At 36.8% G+C, this 24,292-nt stretch overlaps 1 protein-coding gene across 4 annotated transcripts in view; it reads left to right on the top strand.

Annotated features, from left to right (window-relative positions):
• The window catches only part of VWA8 (von Willebrand factor A domain containing 8), a 358,944-nt gene that overhangs the window by 72,325 nt on the left and 262,327 nt on the right, over positions 1 to 24,292 (top strand). For all 4 annotated transcript variants that reach the window (XM_029210522.1, XM_029210521.1, XM_029210523.1 and 1 more), the window contains exons 6-12: positions 488 to 652; positions 1,237 to 1,286; positions 1,995 to 2,103; positions 4,114 to 4,218; positions 7,671 to 7,802; positions 9,967 to 10,101; positions 10,191 to 10,268. In XM_029210522.1, the coding sequence (XP_029066355.1) occupies positions 488 to 652; positions 1,237 to 1,286; positions 1,995 to 2,103; positions 4,114 to 4,218; positions 7,671 to 7,802; positions 9,967 to 10,101; positions 10,191 to 10,268 (774 nt within the window). The remainder of the gene's footprint in view (positions 1 to 487; positions 653 to 1,236; positions 1,287 to 1,994; positions 2,104 to 4,113; positions 4,219 to 7,670; positions 7,803 to 9,966; positions 10,102 to 10,190; positions 10,269 to 24,292) is intronic.

Here is a 24,292-nt window from a genome sequence, read left to right as displayed (position 1 = left end):
ATGAGAAAAATTCATGGAAAGTGCTTATCATGTATTAAGTTTTCAAAGAATGTTACTTATTATTATTAATATACCTTGGTAGAAATATATCCATAAACATAGTTATTTATTGAAGGTCCCTGGGCAGTCTCTGCTCTGCTGGTGGTCTACCCCTCTAGAACTACCCTTTTACAACTTCTAGCTTGAAACCAGTTTATTTTCCTTGCTCTTCCAACTGTTCCTTTGTGTTATTGACTAGGGTTTAGAGATCTGACCCACATCGCCTTTGTTCCTGGATGCTTCTCCTTTCAAACACCAGTCTTCATTCTGTGAGCCTTCCCTGGTATCCTGTTCCTGATTCCACTTTGCTCCTTTCCTTGACAGTTTGGCTTCAAGAGCGTTCTCCAATACAGTTTACCCAGCAGTCAGGACATAAATTCCTTAGCCTGACTCTTGCAGTTGTGATCTCTATCATTATGCTGTAATTTTTGATTTCTTACTGTTTTAGAATCATACCAAAACAGAATTGGATGCTTGGAAGATTGTCCGAGTTAGTGAAGATTTCCGAGTGATCGCCTTGGGCTTGCCAGTACCTAGGTACTCTGGGAATCCATTAGATCCCCCGCTCCGGTCTCGATTTCAAGCCAGAGATATTTATTATCTACCCTTCCAGGTAAGTAGGAACAAGGATAATTTATTTTATTTTAAAATTTTTATTTATTTTTAATTGAAGTATAGTTGATTTACAATATTAGTTTCAGGTGTTCAACATAGTGATTCGATATTTTCATAGATTATACTTCATTTAAAGTTATTCTAAAATATTGGCTACATTCCCTGTGCTTGTAGCTTATTTTATACATAGTAGCTTATATCCCTCTTCTATCTTGCCCCTCTTCCCTTAAGGATAATTTATTTTTTAAATAGTTTTCCTGTTTATAATAAATTCAGTTACTATAAAAATGTTACTGTGTTTGTAGATGTCCCCCTCAGTAGTTGATGGAAAGAAAAATGGATACAAAGGTAAAGAAAATCTCTGGAAACTAGAAAGAAAAGTTATTGTGGTATTATTTGTCTGAAAGATTTTTTTAAAAGACCAGCTCTTCTTTTAGAAATGACATGTATCAAGAAATGATTTTTTGCTATTAATTACATAGTGTCTGATTAATTAAAAGGTTGAATTATGTCTGTCAAACATTTGCATTTAATCTGTTACATCCCTTATTAATCAATTTGATATGTTTTATGTTATTTTAGGACCAACTTAAACTGTTGTATTCAGTTGGAGCCAATGTTTCTGCTGAGAAGTAAGTATTTCAGATACATATATGGACACTTAACATTGAATTTGTTTTGCCCATTCATTGATCAACTGATTCATTCATTCATTCAACAACTGTTTGAAGAATTTTTCAGTAGCTATGGAACCAGCTAATGATAAAGTTAATAAGACATGGTCTTTGATGCAAGAAACTCAAGATCTAGTAGAGTTTACAGATATGTGTATAAATACCTTACTTTAACAGTGTGGTAAGGGCCATAATTTCAGAGTATTGGGGGATGTTGTGGTTGAGACTTTATAAGGGCCATTTGAGATGGGTCCTAAAGAATGAGTAGGCTTTTGACTGATAGAGAATGGAATTAAGGAATTCTAAGAAAAAGTTTTTAAAGCATGGCATGAGAATATATGCCTTATTCTTGGGTCTGTGAAAAGCTCCCGGAGGCTGGAGTTTGGACTTAGGTTGAGAAAGGTGGGAGGTGACGCTGGCAGAGTAATTTTGGGCCAGGTTATGAAAAACCTCACATATTGGGACAGATTTAAGAAATCTATCTGTGAACCTAATCAGCTTGAGTTTGAAATGGAATATTATAATATGGAACTATTCCCTAAGAATTAAATAGTGGATGTCAACTTTTTCAATTAATTAAATTGGCCCAGCTATTTTATATGTAACAGATTTTATGTATTATAACTATTAGAATAAAATTTAGTATCACTTCTTGTTTTCCCCTAGAATTTCTCAACTCTTATCCTTTGCCACCACTCTCTGTTCCCAAGAATCTTCTACTCTTGGACTTCCAGATTTTCCTTTAGATAGTTTACCAGCTGCAGTTCAAATCCTGGTATGTATAAAATAAATTAATGACTGGTATACCCAAATGTGGCAAAGAAAACTTAAAAGTTAACCCTTGGAGATTAATCATGTCTATTTGCCTTGTTATACTCCTCTATAAATATTGCAAGGCCTGAGATTAATTTGCTGTGCAGCCCAGGAAACTGTGCAGGGACCAGTGATGTGTTCTGAGTCCTTAAAGAGCTTACAGCCTTGGACGGGGGAAGGTAGACATGCAGCTCAGGTGAAAGTTCCACAGCGGGAAGGAGGACTTCTACCTGATCATGCAGAGGTCTGCGGCAGTGTAAGTCGTGCCTCAGACTCGCCCCAACCTGAGGCAGGGGAGCTGGGACTTTTGCACTCAGCACCGTCAGTCTCACTGGTTAGGAATTGTCCCAGGGGGCACACATTCCCAGGCACTAGCTGCTCTCCCATTCTGGGAGCCAAGCTGGCTCCAGGAGCTCAAGGGCAGTTTTCTTGGAAAGACCTGCAGCAGCTGGCTGTTGGAAGGGAAAGCTGGGAGGCACACGAAGGAGGAAAATGGGTGAGGGGATTTGGTGGAAAACAGACGTTGTCCACCACAGTTTCACGAAGGTCATGACAGTAGCGTCTGGAGTGTTCCCTAGGCAGAGGGAACAGCATGGGCCAAAGGTGTTAAATCACAAAAGGGCCTGGTGTGTTTTTCGGAGAATGATAATAAATTGTATCACTGGAGCAAGCATGTGTGCCAAAGAGAAAGGTTAGGACCTTATTGTGAAGTGTTTTGCATGGTGAGTGAAGTTGTCTGTATTTTCTGGTGTGGAAGAAGTGGCCCATTAGACATTATTAAGTAGATGGGATGTGTGGCAATCAGATATATGTTGGAGGAAGACACCTCTGCTGGCAGCGAGGTGAGGTGGGGGGAGCGTGGATGCACAGGGAACAGGTAGGAGACTCTGCTAAGGAAAGCATAATCCAAGGTAGTAGTGACAGCACTTAGACAAGAGACTTATTTTTAATCTCTTGTTTCTTTTTAGTTTACGTTTCCTGAGGGTCAGGGTGTTAGGTTTCCCAGGTATTGTTTACACTGTTCTATACATCTGGAACAGCATTTTTCCTCCTATTTATCACATCTTCTACTTTTCATTCTTTTTGTTTTTTCCTTGGAACTTTTTACTTTGACAATTCTCAGATCTAAGAAGAAGTTCAAAAATAGCAAAACGTAAATCCATAATCCCTTTAACTAGAATCACCAACTTTTAACATGTTGCCACTTTTGTTTGCACTTTCTCATTTTTTTCTAAACAATTCTGAAAGTAAATTGTAGTCAGTATTCTTAAGTACTTCAGTATGCAACTTCTAAGAATTAGAACATTCTTCTACATAACCAGAACACCGTTATCACACCCCTCAGCGTGTTAACAATAATTCTGTAATGCCATCTAATAGACAGTCCATATTGAAATTTCCCTAGTTGTCCTTGTTAGTAGACTTTTTAAAGTAGGGTAAACCGAATTGGGAAAGCAATTTGGGGGGAAGGATTTGAGGATAATGAACACTTTCTAACTCTGTAGTTATAACAGTGAAGCTAGGAGTATGTGGATGAGATTAACTCAGATTAGGAGTAGAGGAAAAAGAGAAGGTACTTTGGAATGAGTAGGATAGGGAAGTGTGTTCAGACATGTAGTTTCAGACATGCTGAATGGGAGTCTATGGGGCATCCGTATAGTCACATCTAATGGGCAATTGAGAGTTTAGGTCTAGAGCTCAAGAAAAAGGTCAGGACTGGAGACAGAGACATGGGAGCCATCAACACATACACGGCAGCTGAAAGATGAGAGTGGGTGAGTTTACCAAGGGAAAGGGTGTGGAACAAGAAGAGGAAACAATGAATATTTGCCTTTGTAGACTTCTGGAAAACAGGAGAAACTTATTGGGTATTGTTTATAATGCAATTTCAATGTCATATGTACATTTTGGTTAAATTTTCTGTGATTATTTTAGGTGTTCTTCATTCCTATGTATTTTTCCTCCTAAATAGGATTCCTTTCCTATGATGTCCATCGAACATGCAATCCGGTGGCTTTACCCATACACTGTTTTACTAGGACATGAAGGGAAGATGGCTGTGGAAGTTGTTTTAAAAGTAAGTATCTGGTGGGGATATATGTATGTGTATAGCTGATTCACTTTGTTATAAAGCAGAAACTAACACACCATTGTAGAGCAATTATACTCCAATAACAATGTTAAAAAAAAAAAAAGTATGTGTCTGCTTCACTTTCTTTCCTTACCTTTCCCATTTTCTCTTCTTGTCCCTTCTTTTCCCTTCTTCTCATCTCTGTCTTACCCTTCTTTCCTACTTTTCTTTCTCCATCTTTCTTTCTTTCCCTTGTCTTCTCTTCTTTTCCACCTGTGGAGGCATTGTCATGTCAGTAATGGGGTGTAAACATTCCTTCTGCATTTATTAGTAGGCATTCTACACTAAGGAAGAGCTTTTTCTTCTCCTCCATGTATTAATTTATTCATTTATATCAATATGCACTTATGGATCCCTATTTTATTCAGTGGGTTATAATTGATTACTATCGTCATTTATTTTGATGCTAAAATTATCCCAGGTTTTGGCCAGTGGGAGCCACTTCCAGCGGACGCTTGGCGAGAGAGAGTCATTGACTCACCCCAAATAATTCCTTTTTATGAAAGACTGTTTTTGTTTTTCTTACACGGTTTGGGTCAAGGTGTATAGATTTCTAAGGAGTAGGTAGAATGTGAACACTAAACGGTTGTGGTCTTGTGTATAGGCCCTTCATTTTCTGGAGGCCAGAATTTGACATATGGAATGGTGTTAGTTTCTCCCTTATCCCAAAGAACACACAGGGTCTTTGGGAGTACAGAAGTACTCTCTATGCAGCTGATAATAGTGAGAAGGGCTCAGGAGAGTGGAACAATAGATTCTAGTTACTTCCGTGGGATTTTATTTCATATATCAGCCAACCCAAGAAACAGCATTTTCATTGATTGGTGATGTCAATCATAATAATAACAAAATAAAACTAACAGAAAGCCGTTCCTCATAAATGCTAAAAAGTATAGTTAGGGGCAGAATCTAAAAGAAAAGCATAAAGAAGCAAGGGGAAAGTAATGGTCAATAAAGAGGCAAAGGAAAGTAGAAGAGGCAGCAAAGAATAGAAGCAGGGCTAGGGACGGTGAAATAGCAGCCACTGATGAAAGGGAAGAAAGGGATTTGCTGTGTGTGTGAGAAGGGGTGAGGGAGAGGGAGGGGAAAAAGGAGAAGGTGGAATGGTGTTAAGGAGATAACGAAGAACCATTTGGAAATGGGGAAATTAATTCCTATGCTCAAGGAGTTAGGACACTACCAGTCTGACTGTATAGTTCACTCTAAGATTCATTCCAGGCTCTGAAAAACAGAACGAGAACTCATCTTTGATTTAATTAACATCTGAGCTACTTCGGCATTGGTCATTGAAATAGGTACTTAGTGTTTAAGAAAAGAGGCTGTGATTACAGATGAGCTCCCTAGATGCCCAGCAGCACAAAGTCCACTGCCTTGGGAACAAGGGTACATAGGGTAGAAGAAAATGTCAGAGTTCTGATAAAATGAAGCAATGTAAAGTTTTGTGACACAACCAGGAGAAGGCATTCAGTGTCTAGATAAGTCCGTTATGAACAAAGGTCTTCATTTTTACTAAGAAAACACTTGGATGCGTTTCTGGTCTCTAATTTCAAAATTAGTCATACAAATTCTATAAAGTTATAGAATACCTTTAAAGAGTTGAGTTTTCCAAAGAAAGTAGTCAGTGCTGCTTCATTTTGTTTGGCCTTTATTTTGACCTTTATAATTAAGGGGAACATAGAGCACTGATTGAGGATCCATATTACAAACAGGAATTATTTCAAATCTGATTGTAGAGTTTTTTAAAAAAAAAGGAAAAAGGGGAATTTTGTTACTTATGTAAGAGAAGAAAAGTGTCTTTTCTTGCCTTAATTCTGTGAAGAATTATATATCTGTTTTACTCCTCAATTTCCTTTTTGATTAAGAGTCTTTAAATTTCCTATGCCGACACATGGTAACTCACCTTGCAACTTGAGTTCTTTTCCTATTTTAGTGTATTCTAGCCTACTATTTTTATTCTACTGAAATATTTTAGTTTGAATTATTTATAAGGACATAACCAGTACAGCAAGTGTGGTTCAAGGCATTAGTGTTCATTTCTGGAATATAAATGCTCTGACATTAACCCTATATCAAGTTAAACTGACATTACTATGGCTGGAGTGAAAACATACCTTTTAAGCTCATATATATATTTTCTTAGAATTTAATGGATCTAGGTTCTAAATTCCAGTGAATTTAATTACTTTGCTAAGGCTTCCTTTCCAAATTGAACCTCCTTGAAATACAGTATACCCTTTTTTCTTTTTTTGGCATGAAATTATGGTGTCAATGATTGTTATTTGTCTACAGCATGGAAGCAATTCCTACCACATTGTGTGACACCATGGGAATTTGCATATATAAACTGTGCAAAGTATAAAACTTATGTTTTTTATGGTAGCACAAATAAACAATTTTTCTTAGGCTTGGGAAGAGGAATGAGTCTTGAGTACTTAAGACACAGCAATGAAAACATGATCTGGGCTGTTATGTTTACAGTGTTGAAGTTGAAAATAATTTTCTTCCCCAAAATATATTTTCTAGAGTTGAGTCATTCTGTTGAATAAGCAGTAATCTGTTCTTTCATTGAGTTTCAAGCCTTTCACTATAGTGATAATGTTCTAAAAGTATTGTAGGACTTGGGGAGAATAATTTCTGCCTGTTTAACACTAAAAATGAGTTAAGCTCTTCATAGTGAACATGCTGCTATTAATAGGGCATAGGATTTAATTAATTTTCAATTAGTATCCTCATTTTTCATATACTTATTTGTGTTCTCTGTGTGCATTTTTTATATAACGAGCTGGGATTAGGGGGTGTAACCTAGTGTTAGAACATTGATCATTGGTCTACATGGAGAAAGAATCAGTGGTCTGGGCCTTTTAAATCCAGTTTGACAAATATTGAGAACCTACACTGTAGAAGGCACTGTGCCAGATACTGTGGAAGATTGATTGTTATACTTTATTGTAATCAGTTAAACTAACCACACAAGCAATCAGCAGACTGGTGTCCAGGCAGCTATTAACTTCAGTTGATTTAAGAAATCAGCTGATATAGGCCTTATTTTAATTTCCTTTAGCATGTTTTCAAGAGTCTCATCATCCTTTTCTAGGAAACTGGAACCTTCGATTATCAAGCATTGTAGGCTGCAAACTGCTACCAGATCAGAAACTCAGCGATTCCATTTCTTGGCATTTAGTAAATTTTAGGGACTATTTTCATATCACCTTAGTAATTAGCTTAAGTAGAATGAGTGGTATCTGTAAAAATAGGGGAAAAAATTCTCATTAATTTTTTTACCTTTATTTTTATAACATAGAGTGGGTTTCAGTTCTAATTAAGATGGAACCTTCCAAATATCCAACATTAATACTAAAATAAAAAGTAAATTACATGTCTTTCTGGTAATTTTACAGCGCTTTGAACTCCAAGATTCAAGAAGCTCTCTGCTTCCTGAAGAGGTTGTGAGAGTGGAGAAGATGACTGAAAACCATGTCTTCCAAGCTTCTGTGACCATCCGGATTGCAGAAAAAGAGGTGACCATTAAGGTAATGAATGAATCAAGGTTTGTACTTTCTAAGATGTGCCTTGTTCTGTCCATTTTTATGACCTAAATTGGGTTTATGATTCCCTTATAAGTCTTCTTTGGTTCCATAGCATCACATCTATATACGTGTATCTGTATATCTATATATCCAGAGTCATGTATGTTTGTAAACTGGAAAAGTTCAGGAGAAACATAGGGATAGCTTTTCATCAAAAACCAAAGTCAGCCTCTGGGAAAATCAAATAAAGTGTTTATTAATGAAAGCATTTTGTGTTCTGAGTCCTTGGTAAGAAATAGTCATTGTTTTCAAACTTTTTTTTTTTTTTTTTTTTGCGGTACGCGGGCCTCTCGCTGTTGTGGCCTCTCCCATTGCGGAGCACAGGCTCTGGATGCGCAGGCTCAGCGGCCATGGCTCACGGGCCCAGCCACTCCGCGGCATGTGGGATCTTCCCGGACCGGGGCACGAAACCGTGTCCCCTGCATAGGCAGGTGGACTCTCAACCACTGTGCCACCAGGGAAGGCCCTGTTTTCAAACATATTTTAACAACTAGGGAATGCTCCTTTCAAATAAAATCTTTGTCAGCTACATGAAACAGTTAAAAGATGAGCTGTTGTAGTTGAACAGTTTTTAGAGGAGGGGAACGATATTTGCTCATAGAGCTCCAACTGCTTGCTCTGCCTCCCTTTTTCTAACCCTTCCCTCGAGGGTCCTAAGAACCCTAAGAGGTGATAGGAAGCTAACACTAGGAAACACAGCCTGAAAAATGCTGACAATTAGATTGTAAGTGAATGTAGGAAAGAATAAATGCTTGCCTTCTTATGTTGTGACAGAGCAAGCATTCATGATAGGCTTTTTTGTTTGTTTGAATGTGATATTAGTAATACTTATTCAGGTCACTGTATTTACTCAATCATCAAACGAAACATTGATTATGTCTACCATGAGCCAGGCTCTGTATTAAAATCCACTCAGTGCCTGCAGTGTACTAGTTACTGTATTTTTCTCTTCACATATATTATGCCATTTAAATCCCCCAATAACCCCGGAGATAACTTTTATTATCTCCATTTTATAGATTAGAAAACAGATGTGAAGAGGGTAATCAATTCACCCATGGTCACCAGCTACCGAATGGCACAGCTGGGCCTTCTAGACAGCACACTCCACACGACACTCTTCTGTCTCCTTCAGATGAGTGACCTCACAGCTGATGGTCTAGGATAGAGGCAGATGAGTAAGAAGTGCATTGGAATGGCTATGGAGATGTAGAGATGGAAGTAACACCAGGAGTCAGGAGAAGGAGTAGAGAAGGTTTCAGAGAGGAGATGGGGCTTGAGCTAAGTCTTATGACACAGGAGTTTTCCAGTGGCCCAGGAGTGGAAAGGTGATAGGACATTTCAGGCGGTTTGAACAGAATGTCCAGGGACATGAAATGTGAGCGAGCTTTCATTATTTGCTTCCCTTTGGTAATGGCTTTCTAACATCATTGCCTCCCGGCCCTTCAAGTTAGCCTTCTATGTTACCACCATTTGTTTTCTTAAAATCAGATCTGATCTTGTCACTTCCAAACTTGTAATTCTTTAGGGTTTGTCTTGCCTACAGTATGATCAAGTCCGGAGTCCCCAGCAGGGCATGGAAATCCAGGAGACTTTAATAAGGAAGAGATAGGAAATAAAAGGAAGTAGGTGTGAAGGATGGGAGATTTTAAGAACAGATGCTTCTGAGTGGCAAACTAAAATAAGAGTGGAAAAAAGATTTGTGGACAGTTTAAAAATCAGGAGATCTTTGGTGATTTTGGAGGATCCCAGTAGACTGATTTTAAATTCTGTACTTATAACTGAAATTTGGGCAAAAACCTTCATTCTCAAGCAGTGACATTGTTATTATAAGTTATAAATAGTATGAAAATTACTTGATTCATATGAAAATGTCTGACAGCATAGGACCTTAATTTTAGAGGGATGATTGATTTGGAGGTTCGATGAAAACGATTATCAGATGTGTGAATGAGAAAATAATTGTTGCTCTATTGAAATATCAAAAACAGTATAGAATTGAATTGAGCAGGAAATTAGTAGGGGCTTTTAAATGGCAGTTGTATGCTTTCATTTAACTATTATTTTGAGAAAAACATGTGCATATTATATTTACCTCTCTTTATAGGTGCCAGCTGGAACCAGGCCATTAAGTCAACCTTGCACATCAGACCGTTTTATACAAACTTTAAGCCATAAACAACTACTGGCTGAAATGATGCAGTCTCACATGGTTAAGGACATATGTTTAATTGGAGGAAAAGTAAGAATAGCAGCCTCACTGCTAAGTTCTGTTTCCTGACTTTTGGTGGTTTTGACTTATCCCTTGAATGATTATGTTTCCATTTGTAGGGTTGTGGAAAAACAGTCATCGCTAAGAACTTTGCAGATACCTTAGGATACAATATAGAACCTATCATGCTCTATCAGGTAAGAAGTTCGTTTTTAGCACTTGGACTATAAACATACTTTTGGACCGTCAGCAGAATTTGTGGATATTCTTCCTTTAGTTGTACCTGTTAATTTTGAAGTAGATAAATAACTGAAACAGCTATCAAATTGGAGTGCAGCTATAATTATTTGGAATTTTTGAAAGTGTGTTCTAGGATATCTGATGTGCCCAACGTACCAGGGTCTGTTTTTCAAGAGAGATCCATTTTACAAGCATGTGCACACACACACACAGTACATTTAATAGTAATTTAGAAATCTAAACAAAATAGGTTTCAGCAGCAGTGGGAGATAATTAGGTATTCACCAAATAGATTATTATTTTTTTATTGTAACATGTACATAACGTGAAATTTACCATTTTAACCATTTTTTTAATTTTATTTTTTTCTTTTGCTGAATATTTATTCTTAATTGAAGTATAGTTGTTTTACAATATTGTGTTAACTTCTCTACAGCAAAGTGATTCAGTTATATGTATATATACATTCTTTTTAAAATTCTTATCCATTATGGTTTATCTCAGGATATTGAATATAGTTCCCTGTGCTATATAGTAGGACCTTGTTGTTTATCCATTCTATCATTTTAATCATTTTTTTTTTTAGTGAACAACTCACTGGCATTAAGTCCATTCACAATGTTGTGAAACCATCACCACTAGCTATTTCTAGAAAGCTTTATATTCCCAAATAGAAAGTCTATAACCATTAAATAATAAATTCTCTGCCTCCCTCTAGACCCTGGTAACCTCTATGTGACTTTCTGTCCCTAGGAATTTGTCTATTCTAGGTACCTCATGTAATGGAATCATGTACTTTTTTTTTTTTAAACATCTTTATTGGAGTATAATTGCTTTACAATGGTGTGTTAGTTTCTGCTGTGTAACAGAGTGAATCAGCTATACATATACATATATCCCCATATCTCCTCCCTCTTGCGTCTCCCTCCCACCCTCCCTATCCCACCTCTCTAGGTGGTCACAAGGAATCATACACTTTTTGTCCTTTTGTCTCTAGATTATTTTACTTAACATTATGTGTTCAAGGTTCATGCATGTTATAGCATATCTCACACGTTCATTCCTTTTTATGACTGAATAATATTTTTGTTTATCCATTCATATGTTGATGAACACTTGAGTTGTTTCTACCTTTTGGCTATTGTGAGTAATACTACTATGAACACTGGAGTACAAGTATCTGTTTGAGTCCCTGCTTTCATTTCTTTCAGGTTTATATGTTGGAGTGGTATTGCTGAATCATATTGTAATTCTACCTTTAACTCTTTGAGGAGCTGCTAAACTGTTTTCCATAGCAGCCACACCATTTTACATTCCCACTAGCAGTGCATGAGGGTTCCAGTTCCTCCACATCCTTGTCAACACTTGTGATTTCCTGTTTTCTTGTTTTGTTTTGTTTCTGTGTTCATTTTGCTTTGCTTTTTATAATAGCCATCCTAATGGGTGTGAAGTAGTAACTCGTGGTTTTGATTTGCATTTCCCTAGTGACCAATGATATTGAGCATCTTTTCATGTGCTTATTACCATTTATATATCTTATTTGGAGAAATACCTTTTCAAGTTCCTTGCCTATGTTTTAATTGCATTGTCTTCTGTTGCTGAACTGTAAGAGTTCTTCATATATTCTGCATATTAAGGCATTCTCAGATATATTATTTGCGAATGTTTTCTCCCATTCTCTGGGTTGTCTTCTCACTCTCTTTTTTTTCTTTTTAACATCTTTATTGGAGTATAATTGCTTTACAATGGTGTGTTAGTTTCTGCTATATAACAAAGTGAATCAGTTATACATATACATATGTTCCCATATCTCTTCCCTCTTGCGTCTCCCTCCCTCCCAACCTCCGTATCCCACCCCTCTAGGTGATCACAAAGCACCGAGCTGATCTCCCTGTGCTATGCGGCTGCTTCCCACTAGCTATCTATTTTACGTTTGGTAGTGTATATATGTCCATGCCACTCTCTCACTTTGTCACAGCTTACCCTTCCCCCTCCCCATATCCTCAAGTCCATTCTCTAGTAGGTCTGTGTCTTTATTCCCATCTTACCCCTAGGTTCTTCATGACCTTTTTTTTTTTCTTCTTAGATTCCATATATATGTGTTAGGGTACGGTAGTTGTTTTTCTCTTTCTGACTTACTTCACTCTGTATGACAGACTCTAGGTCCATCCACCTCACTACAAATAACTCAATTTCATTTCTTTTTATAGCTGAGTAATATTCCATTGTATATATGGGCCACATCTTCTTTATCCATTCGTCTGTTGATGGACACTTAGGTTGCTTCCATGTCCTGGCTATTGTAAATAGAGCTGCAATGAACATATTGGTACATGACTCTTTTTGAATTATGGTTTGCTCAGGGTATATGCCCTGCAGTGGGATTGCTGGGTTGTACGGTAGTTCTATTTTTAGTTTTTTAAGGAACCTCCATACTGTTCTCCATAGTGGCTGTGTCAATTTACATTCCCACCAAGAGTGCAAGAGTGTTCCCTTTTCTCCACACCCTCTCCAGCATTTATTGTTTCTAGATTTTTTGATGATGGCCATTCTGACTGGTGTGAGATGATATCTCATTGTAGTTTTGATTTGCATTTCTCTAATGATTAATGATGTTGAGCATTCTTCAACTCTCTTGATAGTATCCTTTGATGCACAAAATTTAATTTAATTTTGATGAAGTCTAATTTATCTTTTTGTTGTTGTTGCCTGTGATTTTGGTGTTATATTCAACAAATCATTGCCAAGTCCAATGTCATGAATTTTCCCCTATGTTTTCTTCTAAGAGTTTTACAATTTTAGGTCTTACATTTAGGTCTCTAACCCATTTTGATGTAATTTTTGTATATGGTGTAAAGTAAGTGTCCAACTTCAATCTTTGCATGTGGATATCCAGTTTTCCCAGCACCATTTGTTGAAAAGACTGTCTTTTCTCCATAGGATGATCTTGGCAATCTTGTAAAAAATCAACTGACCATATATGTGATGGTTTGTGTCTGGGCTTTCTGTTCTACTCCATTGGTTTATATGTCTGTCCTTATGTCAGTATCACACTGTTTTAATTACCATAGGTTTATAGTAAGTTTTGAAATCAGGAAGTATGAGACCTCCAACTTTGTTTTCTTTTCCAGGATTGTTTTGGCTATTTAGGGTCCCTTGAGATACCAGATGAATCTTAGGATAGGTTTTTTCTATTTATGAAAAAAAAAAAAAAAGTTGAGATTTTGATAGAAATTGCAATGAATCTGTAGATCATTTTGGGTAGTATTGTCATCTTAATATTAAATCATCTATTCTGTAAACATAGATGAATTTCTGTTTGTTTATGTCTTTTAAATTTTTTTTCAGCAATGTTTTATAATTTTCAGTGTACAAGTCTCATCTCCTTGGTTAAACTTACTCTTAAGTATTTTTGAATGGATTATTCTGGTGGACGTACATGCTGAATATAGTATTATAAAAAAGCAAACTTACAGCTCGTGTTTTTACAGAGTGAAATTTTCGGTCATGTATTTTTTTGTAATGATATCTCTAAGACATTTTTATCCTGCTAATTTACTGATTTCTACGTGTTCGTGTTTGGCTGGTTATGGTATCTTTTTACCTCTAGCAGAGTCTATTTCTTATTCTTGGAATAATTTTGGATAGTGGATGTGATATACTATTTACTTACATTTTAGGGAGCATTTTGTGTTTTTAGTTTATTCTTTTGTTTAACTTTTTAATTATTACTGACAATAAATATATTTATATTAAAATTGTTCTTATTTTTGAAAAATGACGTTTAAACCAGTTTCTTGCTGTGACCTAATCATAGAAAATTTTGTTAACAGCTCATATTTCAAATGATTCTGTTGAGAGTTTTTTCATGCTGCTTTAAGTTACTTTGTGCCTATGGGTTGAATTGGCCAGAGTTAGAAGCAATTATAATCACATGGTACTGGTAACTTTTGGGCTATAAGCAGAAAAATCTATTTTAAAAGATATTTGAGAATTCTCCCTGAAATTAATTATTTTTCTTTCTTCTGGGTAACTTAACTCATTCAAAGCACTAAGGTATCATTTAGTATTTTGAGTTACTTTGAAAAGAATTTTGGAAATGAAAGAGAAAGCATCCTGCCTTGGTATAAAACTGTGGAGGATTTATACCTCCTACTATTTTGTACAGTTTTTGTTATCATATTTCTAGAAATACAGGTAAAGGTAGTTATATAAAAAAATAGGAAAAGATAATTAACTGATTAAGGACTTAAAAGATTCAAATATTTACTAAGAAATACTCCATGATTTTAAAAGATGAAATTTATGAAGAAGCATATGATCCAAGCTTATGAAATCATGAAGAATATGAATTAAGGTGAAGAGACTTAAACCAGTACTGATATCCTGAGTCTTGAGCAATAAACATGTAAGGGAAAGAAAATAAATTTCTACATTACACAGCAGGTGACAAGTCTTAGAACCCACTGAAAAACTATATATTTATATGTTTTTCAAAAATATATTTTAAAGTGAGTCTTTATGAATTGATTCTAGGTCTACTGGATTTTTTAAGGGAAGTAAGGAAATTGGCAGGAGAGGGGAGTATATTTTTTGCTTAATTCATGGAAGATGCAATGAAGAATACCCTGCCCTCTTAGAAAATCATCCCCTTGGTGATGGTTAGCTCAATATGCTAGTTCATCCGTCTATACCTTTCCACAGCTCAGGTTAGAAGTGATCTGAGGATGGCATTTTATCATCTCACCAACCTGTTAACCATCTACTTTCTAGTTTCCAATGAAAATACTTTTCTACCAAATAATGGAGAGAAAAAAAAATCCAAATCATCAATATATTTTTAAAACAAGTTAAATTTTATTATAAATATATCATATTCCACTTATAAGTCTAGGATAAATACAAGCATAACTTAACCTTTCCAGCTGCCATTGCTTTGAAATCATATGGAGAAGACCTTTTGAGGATAATATTTCTTTTCTCTTTGACTCCATCCCCATTTATTAGTATTTCTAAAGTTGTACACATTATTATTTTTTACATTAAAATAAAAACTCCCGGGGCTTCCCTGGTGGCTCAGTGGTTGAAACTCTGCCTGCCGATGCAGGGGACACAGGTTCGTGCCCCGGACCGGGAAGATCCCACATGCCGTGGAGCGGCCCTGCCCGTGAGCCATGGCCGCTGAGCCTGCGCGTCCGGAGCCTGTGCTCCGCAACGGGAGAGGCCATAACAGTGAGAGGCCTGTGTACCGCAAAACATAAATAAATAAATAATAAAAACTCCCATTCTAATGAAAGCTGGAAATAATTTATGCCTCATCAATTTTTTCCAGACAGTACTCTTTCTGTATCAGATTTCTGTAGTCAATTTATGGTGATTCTTACACTGTAGTGATAAATTATCCTATGAGCATATGCTTGAACTGTGAAGATTGCAGTCACCTCAACCTGCTATTCATTAAAAGAACCAAACAAGACAGTATGTATATATCTATCAATTAAGCTCTCTCAGCTCCACTGAAAAACTACCGAAAGTATCCTGCCACTGAGAATGTTATCTTTATGTATGAAAGAATTAGTTTAATAGGTTGAGAACAGATTTTCTTATATATTTTTGGAGAGTGACAATAAGTTCACAAAAATATTATTTTATTTTAATGTATTTTTTAACTTTCCTGTTGTTTGTTGATTGATAAATAAAGATAGGAAAATTATACTATTCAATTTGATGGCAGACCATTCTATTACCTGATACTCTTCTGAGATATGAAGTCAGTCTCTTCTAATTTCTGCCACAGGATAAGGTCATTTAGTCATATCTTATTAATCTTCTATCTGACAAACATGGGTGATGATATCCAAAAGGCACACAAGTTTTGCCATAAGAATATTTTGCCCGTCCTCAGCATACACACTATCTACCTTATAGATGTCCTTCAAGGATTGGGAAAACTGGTACAGAGATAAGGAAAGTAATCACATATTCTGAAAACCCCTTTTCCAATTTTGCTTTTCTGCTCATTAATCTTTAGAGAAATGTCTGGGAGAGAAAAATGGTTTCTGAAGTATAGACTTCAGAAAGGGATAGAGAAGTGTAATAATGGAAACATGTTTTGTAGGTGAGTTTGTTTCTTTCTCTCTCCATATGGCTTCTTTCCAGGAACTGGATCAAAGCATATATTAGGCATTTTATTGACATTTGCAGGTTTTGTAAGCTGTTAATTAGTTGGTTTTTATGATAGAAAACAAGCTGCTGAGATTAATTTGACTCTTTTTGCTTATAATTTCATATTTATTAGTAACGTTCATCTATTTCTTTGGGACAGAGGAACTAATTTAATAAGATTAAAGATTAGATTTTGGTTTTATAATAATATAGCCCATATTAACAAAAAATTTCCAGAAGTTTGACCCAACATAGAGAATTTAGTGGGAATAAGTAACTCAACATCTGTTTTCCTAGAAGATGTAGAGATTTCCCTGTTACTTGTACATGTATAAAGCTACACTTAATATGTGGGTTTTGCCTTACTTTTAGACTTGACTATTTTTAGAACCGGGTCTCATATGAAGGAAAAGAAAAACAGAGGATTTACACAGATTTGTGGCAGTACATAAAATAAGTTTTATAATAGGTTATAAAAATCTTAAATCATTTGGCTCAAGTGTTAGGTCAGATTCTTTTAACTGGTTATTCTTTTTTTAGTGTTGAAGTCAGTGATTTCATAGTATTGAAGACATACAGGTTATTATTCTTCTCTTTCACAACCAGATAAGGGCATATTTCCAGATTTCTTTCCACACCATCGTAAACAGCACCAGATCTGAGATCTCGTTTTTCTGTTTAAGTACTACTTGGATTAAAAGCCGAGGCAACTCCAATCAAAAATGTAGGTCAAATAAGTTTAAGAGACTTACAATGAACATAATCACTGTCTAAAACACGTTAAAGCCTTAGGATCATTTTTGACCCCTTAGCTAAGTTTTTCTTCCTATAGCTAAACTCAAACCAAATCCTTTTCTTCATCTTCCATCTAATCTACAATTCCTCCTTCTTCCTGTGTGTCCTAATACAGTGGAAATATCTTGACCTTTTATTCTCTCTCATTTGTTTTCACTGACCTATGTCTTGGACTTCTTTTTTTTTTTTTTTTTTGCGGTACACGGGCCTCTCACTGTGTGGCCTCTCCCGTTGCGGAGCACAGGCTTCGGACGCTCAGGCTCAGCGGCCATGGCTCACGGGCCCAGCCGCTCCACGGCATGTGGGATCCTCCTGGACCGGGGCACGATCCCGTGTCCCCTGCATCGGCAGGCGGACTCTCAACCACTGTGCCACCAGGGAAGCCCTGTCTTGGACTTTTTTACTTGCTTCTTGACTTTGTCTTGAATTTGCACTTTTTTCATGAAGATTTCAAGAGTCTGTATTCATTTAAGTAGTTTGTATTCAACCTCAGAGACTAACTTTCTGTATGATTCTGTAGATCATTTTGTTTTCTTGATTTATTTTGCAGTAATCTGTCATCCTTTCTGTCTTCTTAGTATTTTTTCTTTTTCCCACAAAGAATAACCTTCATAAGGCTCTCTAGGAATTTACTTGCCTCAATTCCTTCAAATTTCTTTTATTATAAAATTTATTTTAAAAAAATGTATGTCATCATGCAAGTTCTACATCCTCTGAATTTTGAAATAGAAATTATAAACGAAGAGTAGTTGTCTTTTCGTAGAACTCTTCCTCATTCTTTTTCTTTTTTAGTTGCATATTATTCCATCATGTGGTTATACCAGAGTTTATTCAACCAGTCTCCTATATATGGACAATTGGATTGTTTCCAATATTTTGTAATTACAAACTAAGTTGAAATGAATAACCTTTGCATATGTATTTTCACATTGTTAGAAGTATATCTTCAGGATTAATTCCTAGAAGTGGAATTGTTAGGTCAATAGGTAAATATATGTGTAGTTTTGTTAGGTATTGCCAAATTTTCCTCTGTAAGGATTATACTATTTTGCATTCCCACCAACAATGCCAACAGAGAGGGCCACCAAGCTCTTTAATGTTTGCCAATTTGATAGTTAGAAATGGTATATAAGGAGTAGTTTTGTTTGTTTTTTGTTTTTATTTATTTATTTATGGCTGTGTTGGGTCTTCGTTTCTGTGCGAGGGCTTTCTCTAGTTGTGGCAAGCGGGGGCCACTCTTCATTGCGGTGCGCGGGCCTCTCACTGTCGCGGCCTCTCTTGTTGCAGAGCACAAGCTCCAGACGCGCAGGCTCAGTAGTTGTGGCTCACGGGCCTAGTTGCTCCGTGGCATGTGGGATCTTCCCAGACCAGGGCTCGAACCTGTGTCCCCTGCATTGGCAGGCAGATTCTCAACCACTGCGCCACCAGGAAAGCCCCTAAGTAGTTTTAATTTGCATTTCTTATATTAGGAAAGAAATTGAAAATCTTTCCTATTTTTAAGGGCCATTATTGTCCTTAGTAAATTATCTGTTCATTTCTTTTGCCCATTTTTCTGCTAAGTTTTTGATCTTCTTTCCTCTCAATATTTAAGTTTCTAATATTAGGCATATTTGCTTTTTATCTGTGATATATGCTGCATAAAGTTTTCTCTCAGTTTGTCAGTTATACTTTGATTTTCTTTATGAATAAATTAGTTTTTTCCTTATAAATTAAAAAAATTTGTAGTTAAATGTATTAATATTTTATTTTATTGCATTTAGATTTTGAGTCATGGCTAGAAAGCCTTTCCCTATACCCAGGTTAGGGAGGAATTCACTCATGCCTTTTTCAGCTTCTACGTTGACCTCTGTCCAGTTCTTGCACATAACCCCTTATATTTTAGAACCAGCAGCGGAGAACTGGGTCTTGCTCAAGCTGCCATCTCTCTTTCTGACCACAGCTGAGAAACATCCTCCCACCTTAAGGACTCAGATTATAAGATTGGGCCCACACGGGTAATCCAGAATAATCTCCCCATCTCAAGGTCATTAACTTAACCACGTCTGCAGAGTTCCTTTTGCCATGTAAGGTAACATATTCACAGGTTCTGGAGATTAGGATATGGATAACTTTGTGGAGGGTATTCTTCTGCCTACTACACTGACCATTCTGGAAGATCACACCACTGAGAACATTGCCACTGATGGTATTTGAGTTACAAATGTAGCACACCTCTTTCAGTGTATAGTTTTCATATGCATAGTGATTCTACATGTATCTGCAAGCATCCAACTTCATGATATTTTATGGTGTAGTTGTGCTCATACATTTGTTGAAGTGTGTATTACTTTTTAACAAGTTATTTTCCCTATAATAAAATGTAGGCATTATCCTGAATTTTTATTTGAAGTTATGTGTATAGGTATATTATATTACCTATGGAGTTTTTCAAGACTATAAAGCAAAAATTACAAAATATTGTTTATAAAATGGGAGTGTTTATAAAACAGGGTTGGGTCTAACAGGATTGAGAATGCAGCAAGTTAGACCACAGCATAGGGCTTGGCATAAAGAAGATACTCAGTTGAATATGCACCATCCTAGAGGCTTGGGAAATCTTAAACTATTTTAAGTAGCATGACTTTTGTTTTTAAGTATGTAAGGGATAGATGTGATTATTCAAACATTGTTGTCATTCTCCCCATCAAACACATTTAAGAGCTTTTCCATTTATAGCGTTCTCTAATGCAGAAAAGCAATAGAATTATTTAGATCAATTTCTGATTTTTGAGAACTAATTAGTTCTTACAGGACAAGGCAGGAGGCAGTTTTGAGACAAATTCATTTCAGTTTTAGAATTACAATCTTCTGTGTATTTCCTGTTTTTCAAACATAAAATTTTGTGACAGTTTAATAATAGCTTTTTGCAGCCTCTTTGAAGTGATTCAAGTTATTTACTAAAATTTATAATTAGTCTAAAATAGGCCAGTAAAGTGGTATTTCCTGGCTTTCAGAATTAAGGATGAGAAAGGTTAAGTGCCAGAGTTTATACCTCAAACAAAGCTTCTACAGCAGGTCCTAGCTTATTAATTTTCAAGTCATTTTCTTGCCTACTAGACTGTACGTCTTTAAAAACAGTAAGTAACAGACAATGAGAGGCTCACTCTGAGATGAGAGGAAACTGGGTCGAGGCCCTAAAAGTATCATCTGGTTTTATTTGGAATGCTTTCCTTCACATTAGCTTGATTTGCTTTAGAATGCGAGGGTTCTTGTTACATCACAGTTTGTTTTTCAGTATTGGTCTGTTTTTCTACTTGCCAGCTTTTCAAAAACAACATAATAGAAAGGAGGAATGGAGGAGTTTGCAAAAATCAATGATTGTTTTCAACTGTTAGAAGTCCATCTCAACAGTGTATTATTTTTATAATTGAAACTTTGTGAAACGTTACCTTAGGCTCTTGTTTTGATGCAGAAATCATCTCAAAAGCTGAGTGTAATGACAGTTGTAGTATTTTATGTTAAGCTTGCAATTAGAACTACTTGGAGTGTTTATATGATAGGACATAGTACAAAGTTATGTATTGAAAAGGTAGGTTATTTGCTGGTTCAACTTGATAACTTATTAAACTTATATATTCTAAAAACGCAAAGTGTATCATAAAGTTTAACTGTGCAATATATGTTATAAAGGTTCATCTTGTTGTATTTGCATAAATTTGCCATTTAAAAGGCAGTAAGTTTTACATTTGCTTTTTAAAAAGAAGTGTCCAAACATGATACTGAAATCTTTTATAACTTTGCAAATATGTACTAGACTCCTTATTTAATTGAAACAGTGTACATTTTAAGTAACGGACAACATCTTTTGTGTTATGTTAACAAGTTAAGTTATCATGAAGTATTTATTAGATTTATAAAAGCACACCAGGAGGCCTTTGGGCATGTGTATAAAAATAAACATTACAGTAAGACCAAATCCATTCACCCAAGGAAGAAAACAAAAGTAACCAAGGAATCCTACCAAATAAGGAATTCCAGCCTGAAAGGTATTTCATTTACCATCCTTGGCGATCCAGAAACATAGGATCCATAAACTTGAAGAGGGAAAGAATTTCAAATTTGAGGATTCTCTGTAGAATAGCTCCAAACTTAAGGACACTGTGTGATGAAGTCGACGTACTGTTGTTGAGAACAAATTGTTATGCTTGACCATCTCCATTAGTTAGGACTTTTGTTTTAAATGTACTTTACAGTAATTTTGATTGGGGGTCTTAGGGAAATCTTTTAAGGGTCTTCAGGAACTTATAGTCACCAGAGATCACTGTAAGAGTAAGGATTTGCTAAAGGTTAGTGAGATTAATGATGAAGTTATGTATTTATATTCTTATGAGGAACATGTCAAGAAAGAAAAGAAAGAGGATATAACTTTGATTTGATTTTTTTAATTAATTAATTAATTAATTTTTTTTTGGCTGCACTGGGTCTTCGTTGCTGTGCGCGGGCTTTCCCCAGTTGTGGCAAGCAGGGCCTCCTCTTCCTTGCTGTGCGCAGGCTTCTCATTGTGGTGGCCTCTCCTGTTGCAGAGCATGGGCTCTAGCCGCGTGGGCTTCAGTAGTCGTGGCATGTGGGCTCCGTAGTTGTGGCTCACGGTCTCTAGAGTGCAGGCTCAGTAGCTGTGGTGCACGGGCTTAGCTGCTCCATGGCATGTGGGATCTTTCTGGACCAGGGTTCGAACCTGTGTCCCCTGCATTGGCAGGTGGATTCCTAACCGCTGAGCCACCAGGGAGGCCCCATAACTTTGATTTGATTTTGACTTTCACAAATTTCTGTAAGTACAGTATGTTTTATAAATATGTTTTATTCTTGGAAATAAAAAGTAAATATGTACTTCTCAGCTGTGTCATCTAGTTGCCTTTTATGATTTCTAAGTGCTTTGTTTTTCTATTCTTCCCCTATTAAAAAAAACCCCAATTACTCAGGATCCAGCCCATTTTCTGAATATATTCAATTTTATTGCTGATTTACAAACCAGTCTCATAGAAACAGGGCTTTCTGAGGTGTTTGAACTGAAAACCATTTGGCAGAACCAGAGAGATAGTCAAAAAGAACAGCAAAGGGAAAGGCATTAACAGGCAGAGTTCAACTAGTGCCTCTGGGAACTGAGTTGAAGTAGCTTGGGGTTTAAGCTAGTAAAAGCTGTGAAAATCCTGATTTTACAGTCTATTGACTACTGTTGAGAAATTAACAACCTGAAGAGGGACATTGGCCAGCCCAGCTCCTGCGATGCTTCGTGTTCATTTCCTGTGGTTCCCTGAAGCTCTCCCAGATTCAGGTAGCTGCTGGCTGGCAGCCTCTATGCAGGTGAGGAGTGGTGCCCATTATGCCCTCACATAGGTGGGAAGATGGACAGGGTGGGAGGGTTGCCCTGCTACACTTCAGCAGTCTGTTTCTTTAACCTTAGCAAACGTTTTTCAGTGCTGCTTCAAGCAGGAGACTCCACGTTTATCCTCAATGATGCTCCATGAATCCATTAACTCTTCCTTATCTCCCACATAGGGAAAGGCGTTTGCTGCACAGTGTCTCCCATGGGGGAGCGATTCAGAGAGAACAGCTTTAGTTTTTTGAGGAAGGTTCCAAAAGGGACACATTAAGCCAATAGAAAGCGTTGTCGAGTGTTGCAGCCATGGCACATTTCTTAGCTTTCTCCCCATCCGCCATACCCACCCCACAGCCAATTGTTAGTCTAACATCATTTGCTTTTTGCAGGATCCGCTATAGCTATGGACATCTCCAGTAGCTCTAACCCACCAACCCTGGACCCATTTTTGAGAATTTGCTGGAAAACACATTTGGCATATGAAATTTTACTTTATAGAGGTTTTTTTTTTTGCGGTACGCGGGCCTCTCACTGTTGTGGCCTCTCCCGTTGCAGACAACAGGCTCCGGACGCGCAGGCTCAGCGGCCATGGCTTGCGGGCCCAGCCGCTCCACAGCATGTGTGATCTTCCCGGACCGGGGCACGAACCCGCGTCCCCTGCATCAGCAGGCGGACTCTCAACCACTGTGCCACCAGGGAAGCCCTACTTTATAGAGTTTTTAGGAACACATCAGTTATGTCAGTTGGACATTAACAGACACTTATTCCTCTCTCACGCATGCAAGCTCACTCTCAGGATAACATTGAAGTTCTATTTTCTTAGCCAATTTCAACAATATGATACAGAGTTATCAACTATAGTCACCATGTTTTATATTATATACACAGATCTTAATTCATCTTATATCTGAAACTTTGTACCCTTTTACCAACCTCTTCCTATTTCCCCCACCCCTCAGTCCCTGACAACCACTCTTCTGTCTATTTCTAAGAGTTTGACTTTTTTTTTTAAGATTCCACGTACAAGTGATTGCATACAGTATTTTGCTTTTTCTGTCTGGCTTATTTCACTTAGCACAATGCCCTCAAGGTCCAGCAAATGGCAGAGCTTCCTTCTTTTTCATGGCTGAATAACATTCCTCTGTGTGTGTGTGTGTGTGTGTGTGTGTGTGTGTGTGTGTGTGTATCACAATTTCTTATCCGTTCATTCATTAATGGACACTCTTGGCTATTGTGAATAATGCTGTAATGAACATGGGAGTGCAGATATCTCAATATTCTGTTTTTGTTTTCTTTGGATATATACCCAGAAGTGGGATTACTGGATCATATGATAGTTCTATTTTTAAGTTTTTGAGGAACCTCCATAATGTTTTCCGTAGAGGTGGCGCCAATTTACATTCTCACCAACAGTGCACAACGGTTCCCTTTTCTTCACATCCCCACCAACATTTGTCATCTCTTGTTTTTTTGTTTTGTTTTTGTTTTATTTTGGATGATAGCCATTCTAACAGGTATGAGGTGATATCTCATCGTGGTTTTAATTTGTATTTCCTTGATGATGAGTGATGTTGAGCACCTTTTCATGTCTCTGTTGGCCATTTATATATCTTCTTTGAAAAAATATGTATTCAATTCCTCTGTCCTTTTTTTTTTTTTTTTTTT

The sequence above is a fragment of the Monodon monoceros genome, unplaced genomic scaffold (genome assembly GCF_005190385.1).
Source record: "Monodon monoceros isolate NGI ecotype Baffin Bay Population unplaced genomic scaffold, NGI_Narwhal_1 Super_Scaffold_8, whole genome shotgun sequence".
NCBI classification, from domain to species: domain Eukaryota; kingdom Metazoa; phylum Chordata; class Mammalia; order Artiodactyla; family Monodontidae; genus Monodon; species Monodon monoceros.
Note: the sequence above shows the minus strand (reverse complement) of the source record. Positions and strands in the feature narration are given on the sequence as shown.